General features: G+C 32.0%; 1 protein-coding gene across 1 annotated transcript in view; it reads right to left on the minus strand.

Annotated features, from left to right (window-relative positions):
* The window catches only part of HELRODRAFT_176399 (hypothetical protein), a gene marked incomplete at both ends in the record, with an annotated part of 9,137 nt that extends 1,715 nt beyond the window's left edge, over window positions 1-7,422 (minus strand). Inside the window, 23 exons of the mRNA XM_009023615.1 lie at window positions 1-172; window positions 270-394; window positions 448-684; window positions 759-874; window positions 1,192-1,244; window positions 1,360-1,440; window positions 1,580-1,693; window positions 2,049-2,187; window positions 2,262-2,324; window positions 2,514-2,575; window positions 2,678-2,714; window positions 2,811-2,971; window positions 3,994-4,194; window positions 4,342-4,403; window positions 4,479-4,569; window positions 4,837-4,915; window positions 5,136-5,285; window positions 5,461-5,591; window positions 5,684-5,863; window positions 6,042-6,121; window positions 6,461-6,553; window positions 6,760-6,937; window positions 7,363-7,422. The exon at window positions 1-172 is cut by the window's left edge and continues 32 nt beyond it. Of these exons, the coding sequence (XP_009021863.1) occupies window positions 1-172; window positions 270-394; window positions 448-684; window positions 759-874; window positions 1,192-1,244; window positions 1,360-1,440; window positions 1,580-1,693; window positions 2,049-2,187; window positions 2,262-2,324; window positions 2,514-2,575; window positions 2,678-2,714; window positions 2,811-2,971; window positions 3,994-4,194; window positions 4,342-4,403; window positions 4,479-4,569; window positions 4,837-4,915; window positions 5,136-5,285; window positions 5,461-5,591; window positions 5,684-5,863; window positions 6,042-6,121; window positions 6,461-6,553; window positions 6,760-6,937; window positions 7,363-7,422 (2,665 nt within the window). The remainder of the gene's footprint in view (window positions 173-269; window positions 395-447; window positions 685-758; window positions 875-1,191; window positions 1,245-1,359; window positions 1,441-1,579; window positions 1,694-2,048; window positions 2,188-2,261; window positions 2,325-2,513; window positions 2,576-2,677; window positions 2,715-2,810; window positions 2,972-3,993; window positions 4,195-4,341; window positions 4,404-4,478; window positions 4,570-4,836; window positions 4,916-5,135; window positions 5,286-5,460; window positions 5,592-5,683; window positions 5,864-6,041; window positions 6,122-6,460; window positions 6,554-6,759; window positions 6,938-7,362) is intronic.
* Between the last annotated feature and the right edge of the window lie 3,225 nt (window positions 7,423-10,647).

Genomic DNA, 10,647 nt, shown 5'->3' on the forward strand with positions numbered 1-10,647 from the left:
CTGCGTCAATAAGTTGCTTTTTCACTAAGTATAACTTTGCCATTCCGATGTTGTAAGTTATAATATTATTATTATTGTTATTATTATTGTTGTTGTTGTTATCATTATTATTATTGTTGCTGTTGTTGTTGTCGATTTCTTGTCTATACATTTCTAAGGCTCTTTCTCTAAACTGTGTGCGTGTGTACGTGTGTGTGCAACTTATCATTAACGACAACGTCATCATTATCAACAACAACAACATCATCATCAACAACAGTAACACTAACAACAACTTCGTTAGCCCTCTCCAAAAACTTTATGACGTAAGCAAAGACGGATTTTTTCGGATTTTTGGGCCTCACCAAATCGGGCAGAGGTTCTACGGCCTGCTCTCTCATTTCTTTGGATTTTTCTATTTTTAAACAATAACAATAATAAAATACTAATAAAAAAAATAATAATAACCTCTCCTGTTTAAACTTTTCTTAGATAACGACGACACGTTTTTTCTATTGCCCTTCTTCTCGGGCAACGCTCTCACTTCCGGTTGCAACATTTGGCCGCCTTCACTATCTTTGGTAACATCTTTTCCTTCCAAACTATGAGGCGCTTCATCATCTGTCTGCTGAAGTAACAACTCGTAAGCTCTGGCCATCGCTGATTCGCACATTATGACGTTGCAAATTGAATTGTAGAATAAACCTGGCGACAAGGTTATTAATAAACATCAATAAAGATAAAAAAATACACACACATACACACACGCACAATAATACCTAATAACACCCAAGCCGGTATTGAACATTGGTGGTAGGTTGTGGCGGCTTCTAGCAGCGTTTCTGCTTCTTTAACATTGTTTCTATAAGACTCGCAGACTGCACTCATCAACAGCCTGAAAGATGTAGTTCGGCTTTTTGTTGTACCCTTAATTTTACTATTGCTTTCATTATTACTACTACTACTGCTAAAACTGCTGCTGCTTCTACTACTACTGCAGCAGCAGCTACTATAACTAACTCATGTTTCAATTACTACTACTACTAGTACTACTACTACTACTACTAATACTACTTTAGCTACTATTCCTACTACTTCTATTTCAAATACTACTAATAATACTACTACTACTAGTACTACCACAACTACTACTACTACTGAAAAGAATAATAATGATAATAAATAATAATAGTAATAACAACAGCAGCAAACCCAGCTAGATGGGCGCAATCAATGGCGACGCACTCCTTGAAGCATTCTCCTGCCTATAATAATAATAACAACAACAATAATAATAATAAATATTATAATTATAATAATAAATATTATAATTATAATAATAAATATTATAATTATAATAATAATTATTATTATTGTTACTTTAGCAAGAGAGCCAACGAGCATGAAGTGGACTCCGTAATCGAACCATCTGTCGACGTCTCGCTCACACAGAGCTATCCTCTGGTCATAATAATAATAATAATAATAATAATTAATAATAATAATAGTAATAATAATTAATAATAATAGTAGTAGTTGTAGTAGTAGTAGAAGTAGTAGTAGTAGTAAATATATTCCAACGAATATCGATCAACCTAACCTCCTGGTAATATTTCGCCGCTAACTCGGGCTGGGAATTGAAATCGGCTTCCTTGGCAGATAACAAAAGCTGCAGCTGTTGTTGCTGCTGTGGTGGCTGCTGTAGCTGGTGCTGCTGATCATCATCATCATAATCGAGGTATTCATTCAACGCCACGTGCATCTCATCTATCAGATAGACGTACAGGTCACATATGAAACGCTGTTTGCGTGAACGAATGAATGGATGGATGGATGAATGAATGAACGAACGAATGAATTGGTGGATGAGTGAATGAAAGGAAGAATGAATGAATGAACGAATGAACAAATGAATGAATAAACGAACGAACGAACGAATGCATGGAAAGTAAAAAATTGAATAAACCAACGAAAAACAAATAATCAACCAAATAAATTATTGAACGCATACAAACACACAAATATAAATAAAAAAACGAAACGAAACCTAAAACGAAACGAAACGATACCTGGAATTCGATACTATCCTCGATAACGCTGGTCCTACAGAATCGATCCCGAACAACCTTCACTATTGAATGTTTTAACTGCTCTTTGAATGCCAAATATTTCCCGCTCGTATTCAAACCATAATATATCTGCTGTCGTCTGCCAGAGAATGAATAAATGAATGAATGAATTGATTGATGATTGAATATTTGATTGATTGGTATAGCGCATACTTTTCCTCGAGGAGTTCATCACTAATATTGCTCGTTATGTCTTCCACTGAGTTGAACGTTTCACTGTGAAATTTTTATCTAATTCATTCATTCATTCATTTACTCAATCATTCATTCATTTGTTTAATCATTCATTCATTTACCCATCTATCCATCCATCCATCAAGTTGTTCATTCACTCATTGAAATAAAAAACATATAACAATACCACGGTCATGAAACCCTACAACTACTTATAATAATAATAATAACCTGTACTCTTCCAATATAACATTGGCAATAGTCTTTATTTGACTCCTATAATCATTAACAGCCTGACATCAGGAAATATTAAATACGTATAAAACATAGTTATTCATAATTATCGATCGTAATTACGTCACGTATGACGTCACAGTAGAAAATTTATTCGGAACCTTTTCGGCGCTATTCGTTATCTTTGGGTATATTGGCCTGGGCGGGATTATACTGGCGATACTGCATAATAATAATAATCATAATAATAATACCAGTTTGAAAACAAAAAAAATATAGGCATATAAAACTCACCTAATAGCCAATTCTTCGGCCATTTTCTTAGTAACCAAAGGTTTATTTAGCGCTATATCAAGCATAATATATGTTACGGAGTCATTTAACTCCTCACCCTCCTTGGTAAGACCACCTTCTTCAGTAACCCCGCTGGCCAATGAGGTTCCAGATTTTTGACCCTTGCCCGGTTCATTAACATAATCAATCAATCAATCAATCAATCAATCAATCAATCAATTAGCTTATAAAGCGCTATTTCCGCGATGTTCAACAGCACTCCTCAATGAATTTTGAAAACAGATGGGTCTTGAGATCCGCTCTGAACTTCGCAAGTGATGGAGAAATAGTTAGAGAAGTAGGTAGAGAGTTCCAGAGAAAAGGACCAGAAAAAGCAAAAGCAGATTTGGCAAAAGAGTGTTTAACACGAGTTAAGAAAAAGCGAGAAGAAGAAGACGATCGTAAACCGGGGCGTTTAGGTTCAATTAATATATCTGATAAGTACTTAGGAAATAATTTAGATTGAGACTTATACATGAACGTGCAAATTTTAAAAATTATTCTATATTTTATAGGTAGCCAGTGCAAGAGAACAAGATATGGAGATATATGAGAAAAGAAAGGGGCACGAGCAACTAGACGAGCAGCAGAGTTAAAAGCTTTACTTAAAGGATAGAGTATAGAGTACAATGTAGTATAGTACAAATTTGCATACAACATTTTAACTAGATGATTTATAATAATAGGCTGACAAATTAAGCATACATATGGCTCATTAACATAAATAAACAACTGTCATATTTGTGTGTGTGTGTGTGAAATTTTGTGTATTATCAAAGCAATTAATGAACGATAATACGAACTTCAAAATTAACATAAATTAGAGTAGATTTGCATATATAAACGTATAAATGATGATGATGACAAGATGATGATCTGATAATGATATTTAACTGTGTTAGTTGAAAACAACAACAAAAGCCGCGATGAATGTAGATAAGATGGAAAATTATTTGCAACTTTTAACTCAAGAACAAATAAAATAGAGATGAACCTTTTTCAATTTCTTCGGATTAAATTAGTTTAAAATGTAATTTAAATAACAATAGCAATATTAATATTAATTACTACTACTACTACTACTATCACAATCAACATCATCATCATCATTGTCTAGATAGAAAAACAATAAAAGATTTCTAACCAGAGCTTTCTTATCAGCAGTAGCAGGATTTAAATTTGACATTTTTTTATCTTTGTTATCGCCCGCTTTTTTATCTTTCCCGGTTTTACTCGTGGTCATTTGGTTCAAATCAGTGGAAACATCTGAACTAGTTGCTGCCGTCAAAATGTCGTCGGCGATCTTTAGCGACTCGCGAGCTACACTTCCGTTTGGCCGCCGTGTCTGCATATCATTGGTTGATTAGTTGGTTGGATGGCTGCGTGTGATTGGTTGGTTCATACAATACTGTGTAAAATATGGTCTCTTACCAATACATATATATATATATATATATATATATATATGTATATATATATATATATATATAACCTTTTCCACAAGTTCATTTTCTACGTGACCGATGACCTTATACGCACCTCTGATTCGACTACCTGGTTCAAAAACATTGTCGTCGTCATTTTCATCCTCATCATCATCGTCGTCACCACCATCATCATTATCATCACCTCCTGGGTGAATTAATGGCGTCATGTCAACATAGGCAACTCCATGATATCCCAACACGTCTGTCAGCTCCTTCACGTCAGTCGCATCTTTCTTCAAATGGTTTTTTTTTTACAATTTAGAAATATTGCAATAAGAAAGTTTATAAATTAAAAAAAGTTAGCTGATTGTTTGGTTGTGGTTGATCGGCTGGTTGATTGGTTAGTTATTGATTGACTGATTTATTGAAAAAGTTTATTGAGAAAGTGAATGAATGAATGAGTGAATGAATGAATGAATGAATGAATGAATAAATGAATGAATAAATGAAGGAATGAATGAAGGAAGGAATGAACGATCGACTGACTGACTGATTATTACTTTTGATTTCATAGCCTCGCTAGTTATTCTAAATATTTCAACAGGCCAGTATCTTGTTTGCAGAATCTTACACTTCAATCTGTTTAGATGTGCGTGTGTGTGTGTGATGTATGTGTGGTGTGTGTGTGTGTGTGTGTATGTGTGTCTGTGTGTTTAGTCACGTTGTCATTGTCGTTCATTTTTGTACGTACACCTGCTTATAAAAAAAAGACGATTTCAAACGCAAAGCGCTATAAAAATGACAATGTTATCATACCAACACTACCATCATCATCGCCATCATCATCAGGAGGACTTACGCTTCAGCAGCTTCAGCATCCAGACAAAACCTCCACTCCATATTCCACGTCACTCTCTCTCTCTCTCTGTAATTCTTCCTCCTCATCTCGTAATCCTCACATGATCTCAGGTCGCCCGACTCCTCGCTTATTTGCTCCGTTGCAACTTTCCTTGGTTATAATTAAAATATTTCTATTCATAATAATTAAATATTATTAATCATAATAATAATTAAATACTATTACTACTACTATTAGCACAGCTGCTACTAATGATGATTACCTGACCTAAAATTTCAACCAAGAAACACAGCAGAGTTGTAATTTAAAATTTTCAGCCACTAACTTGTAATTAACATATTTAGCCCCGCCTTCTGCCCTGCCTGGCACCGCCCATTTTATTCTGTCGTCGTGAATCTCTTTATCTTCTAGCGGGTTGATCATTTGACCTTTGCAAAAAACCCCTATCGACTCGTTCTTTGGACGAAAAAAAATATAATTGTTATAATTAAGACAATGAATGTAATAATAATAATATGATTATTTTATAATGCTACGTCTAATTAGACCTCAGCTCTAGTGAACATAGGAATGGACGCTACATAAATGAAATTCTGGCTGTTAGTAGCGACCATATTTTCCGGAAGTGACATCATCGACTCCACGACGACCGTCATGACGTTGCCGAGTTTTAAATTCCTCTCTTCTAGCAGGAGGTCCGCACATTTTATTGACACTTCCAACTCTGACTGTGTTTGTAGTGAATTCGGAAAATTTGACACATTATCAACCAGTGAATTAGTAAATTATGGAAAAGACGAATTCGTAAATAATAAATATGTATAAATTATCATTTTATACTAATTTCATATAATTTAATCACAAAAAATTATAATTCTCTTATTAATATTCAATAAAAAAAAGCACCTTGAAACAGTCGTTGTTGTCTTGGTATGTTGAGTCAAGATAGGGCTGCAGTTGAACACAGGACCTTACGTACGACTCACCTAAAAATGAAGAATTATGAATCATTAGCCGAGTGTAATATCAAAATTCTGTAAAAGTTTGGCGATTATACCTTTGTAATTAATGAACTCTCAGCAGTATAAACAACACACACGCACGCACACACACACGCATCAGATTGTATGTGAATACATTGTAGGTTGGGATAACTTTATATTTGAACCCGATCACTGCAAAAGCAACGCCAGGCGCCCTAACCATTAAACCATCTTGAATAGCATTACTTTGCTCCAAAGGACAACTGTTTCGTCTTGTATTTTACATCATTTAAATGATGCTAAAAATGTCGCCAAGTTTAAAAAAGGTTCTAAAAAAGGTACCTAGTAAGAAAGGGAGAAGATCAACTGAACACTGAGCCAAGATGAATGGCTTATCTTTTTTCTCTTTCACAAGGCCATAGTCTAAAACTGAGCCTAGATAGATTGCATAGATAGTTAAAACAAGAATGTAAATAGATATAGATTGTGGATAAACAAATATAAAACAATGATATTAGGCTATATTGAAATTTTATAATCATTCAAAATTACTGAAAATCTAATAAAAATAATTACGAACTAAAAAAAACAATAATAATTAAATGATAAAAAAGATAAAAAAAAATGAATTTATTCCTTACATAGCAAAGGTTTAGAAGCCAAATCGTTAAGCAAACTATAATCATTCAGTTCACATTCAAGCTTAGTTTGATAATCCAAAGAAATAAACTTGTTGGGGAGGCATTTTATCTTCTCTGTTTCTCCCAAAACTCTTTCTCCAATTTCTAACCTAATTGCTACTTCCCCATCTTCATAGTTCTAAAATTTTTATTAAATTTTATGTTAAATCAAATAAACAATAATACAGTTGGTAATGTTTATCTCATTATTGCTATAATAACAAAAACAAATAATTTTATTAATGATAAAATGTAGAATTATTGAAAATAGAAGAACGTAAAAATTGGAAATTATTGAGTTAGTTGATAGATGACCGAAAATTGTTGAGATTATAACACAATGAAGATCGGTATTATAACAATATTTTACTTAGTAAAGCTTTTGACTGCTTATAAATACACATTATAGCGTAAATTTATTAGAAAAGATTAATTTGATGAAACTTTCAATCAAAAAATCAAATTTCGTCCGTAAAAATCAACAGTTGGCCAAGAACTCAAATCACGCGAAACGAAAAATTGTGATTTATAATTCATTTATTGCCAAATAATCAACAAGCTTACAAAATTTTTAAGCTGCAAAACGCTGAAAATAATTTCTTTTGGAATTTTTTCATGCTCCATAATTTATGAAAATTCTTTAAAAATTGTAATCTAATCAGCTGATAATGTAATTTATTTGTTTAGTACACGTTACTATGGTGATACTTTATAAAGTGATGTAACAAAAGTGTCAGTTAATATCAAATAGTCGGTACTTCGGTCGGTAAAATTGATAAAATATGTTAAACCGTCCAATTGACGACCTTGATATCTTTATTTTTTCAACAAGGTTGATAAAATGCTTTATAAATAATTGCTGTATCTGTATTTTGTTTGAAAAATGTGAAGAATTTAAAATAAAACTTCAACTAAATAGTTAATTGAGAAAGAATAAAGTATAAATAACATGAAATTAAGGCATAAACTATTTACAAATGTATATTTACATGTATTAAAACTGGCATGAATACTGAATGCAATAAAATATAACAGAATAAAATATGACACCGTACATTTCGTTAAGAGATGTCAAATTTGTATGTGTGTGTGTGTACGTGTATGTTTGAGTATGAGTTAATGTGTGTGTCTATGATTATGTATGTGTGAATGTTTACGTGTTATGTGTGAATGTATGTGTGAATGTGTTTAACTACTTTTCATCTAACCTTTTCTACCTTTCCAACAATTTCCAGTGAACAAAACTCTCAAAGGTCTAAAGATATGATTCGATCATACATAGTTGAGGAAAGTTTATATATATATATATATATATATATATATATATATATATATATATATATATATATATATATATCTGTTTCCCTTCCTCTGTGTGTGTGTGTGCGTGTGTGTATGTACGTTATTTGTATATAAAGATGCATGTGCACATGCGTATGTGTACATATTATTAATAATTTTAGTGTATGTAAAATACAATTGACGTCTTGTTTGTTTTGAATTGATTTGTATTGTATTGTATTGCATCTGTACAATATTTTTTTTATTGCATAAATTAATTAAAGAGGTTAGTAGAATTTGCTTATAAGTTATTGATTTTCGTTTAATTATCTAAAAAAGAGTAATAAAGAGTAAATAAATAATTTTTATTTAGTTTAATTACGTCTTAGTTATTTATACTAATAATAATGAAAGTATAAACATACTACAACTTCTATTATAACCATATAAAAATAAATAATAATCATAATTTTAACGTTTTCATAAAATAATATTAGTTTTTCTAGCTCTTAAGGCCAGCAAGCACACGCATGCAAACGTTTATAAAACCAATTAACTCTAGTGGGAAAACATCGATTTGTCACGCTCCTATCTTTCTTCCTCTATCTCTCTTTCTATTTCTATTTCTCTCTCTATTTCTATTTCTCTCTCTCACTTTCTCTATTAGTTATGAGTTTGATCACACCTGTAATAACTAACTAGTCATAAAATTATTTTCACAATGAATTTGATTGTCAACTAATTTAAAAAAAGAAAATGGTTTTATTTTATCTAACGCCCCCTCTCTCTTTCTCTCTTTCTTTCTCTCTCTCTCCTTTCTATCTCTCTTCTTTCATTCCTTTCCTTCATCTTTCTCTATCTTTTCATCGATATGGAATGGTCACTTCAGCGTGTATTATTGATTGAAGATAAGCAGATTATACGAAAGAGATGTTTAAAATGTGAAACCTTTGAATGTCTATATGTGTGTGGTGTGTGTGTATGTGTGTGTGTATATATATATATATATGTGTGTGTGTGTGTGTGTGTGTGTGTGTGTGTGTCGTGGACTGTATTTGCCCTATCGTTTAATTGGTTCACCTGGCTGGCTTACTTATTAGCATAAGTTAATTAATTGTGAGGGAAATAATTCAATATAATTAAATTTTGAATACAATTTTCATCATCATCAACATCGTCGTCGTCATCTTCATCATCACAATCAGCAAGTTCATTAACTTATATAGGTTTTTTTTTTAATTTTCAATTGCTGAACAATTTCATGTTTGTATGTGTGTCTCTGTATGTGTGTGTGTGTGTGTGTGTGTGTGTGTATGTAGTAGGTTTGTATGCATGTGTGTGTGTGTGTGTCTGTGTGTATTTATACACGTGTATCAAAACATAAGTGTATTATGGAATAATGTATAAGACGTTATTCAATCTTCATGCTAAATAATTCATTATAATCCATTTACGTAATATTTGATCTTTCAACCGTAGATAAGTCGTTATACATACATACATGCATACATACATACATACATACATACATACATACATACATACATACTTACATACATACATACATACATACATACATACATACATACATACATACATACATACATACATACATACATACATACATACATACATACATACATACATACACACCCATAAATACATACATACACACCCATAAATACATACATACATACACGCACGCACACACGCACACATACATTCATACAAACATACACACAAACATATATATTCATATATACATACGTACAAACATACACACAAAACATACATACAAACATACAAACAAATGACAGATGATGAAAGCGTGCAAAATTTGGCATTCATTGTATCAGGAAATCAAGAAGATAAACAAGACCACATGCATACATACAATCATTCATTCATCTATTCATTCATTCATCTATTCGTGTATGTGTGTGCGTGTGTGTGCTTGTGTACGTGTGCGTGCATCCTAGTATAAAACCAATAGAATCGGTCACAACCGATCGATTAGAATCGAATAAATGGTCTCAATTCTGACATTAATGTTAGTAGTGTTGAACTCGATTTTATTTTTCCTCTATTAGTGTTATAGCTATTATTGTTATTATTATTTTATTATTATTTATATTACTTGTATTTACAGTTACTTATTTCCAGAATACATCAAATTTTATAGAATAAAGCGAACAACAACAACAACAATAATAATAATAATACTAACAACAACAATAACAGCAAAAATAGTAATACAACAACGAAAACATTATCAACAACTACTACAACAACAACAAAAACATTATCATCATCAACAACAACAACAACAAAAACATTATCATCATCAACAACAACAACAACAAAAACATTATCATCATCAACAACAACAACAACAAAAACATTATCATCATCAACAACAACAACAACAAAAACATTATCATCATCAACAACAACAACAATCTTCTCATGAAGCCAAACCCCCAGTTCGCTTATTCCATCATCTCGATCATCATCTCGATCCATCGCATCACGTCTCATTCATTTTCATCGAATACTGATTCCAGAAAA

This window comes from Helobdella robusta (genome assembly GCF_000326865.2).
Source record: "Helobdella robusta unplaced genomic scaffold HELROscaffold_37, whole genome shotgun sequence".
Lineage (NCBI taxonomy): Eukaryota > Metazoa > Annelida > Clitellata > Rhynchobdellida > Glossiphoniidae > Helobdella > Helobdella robusta.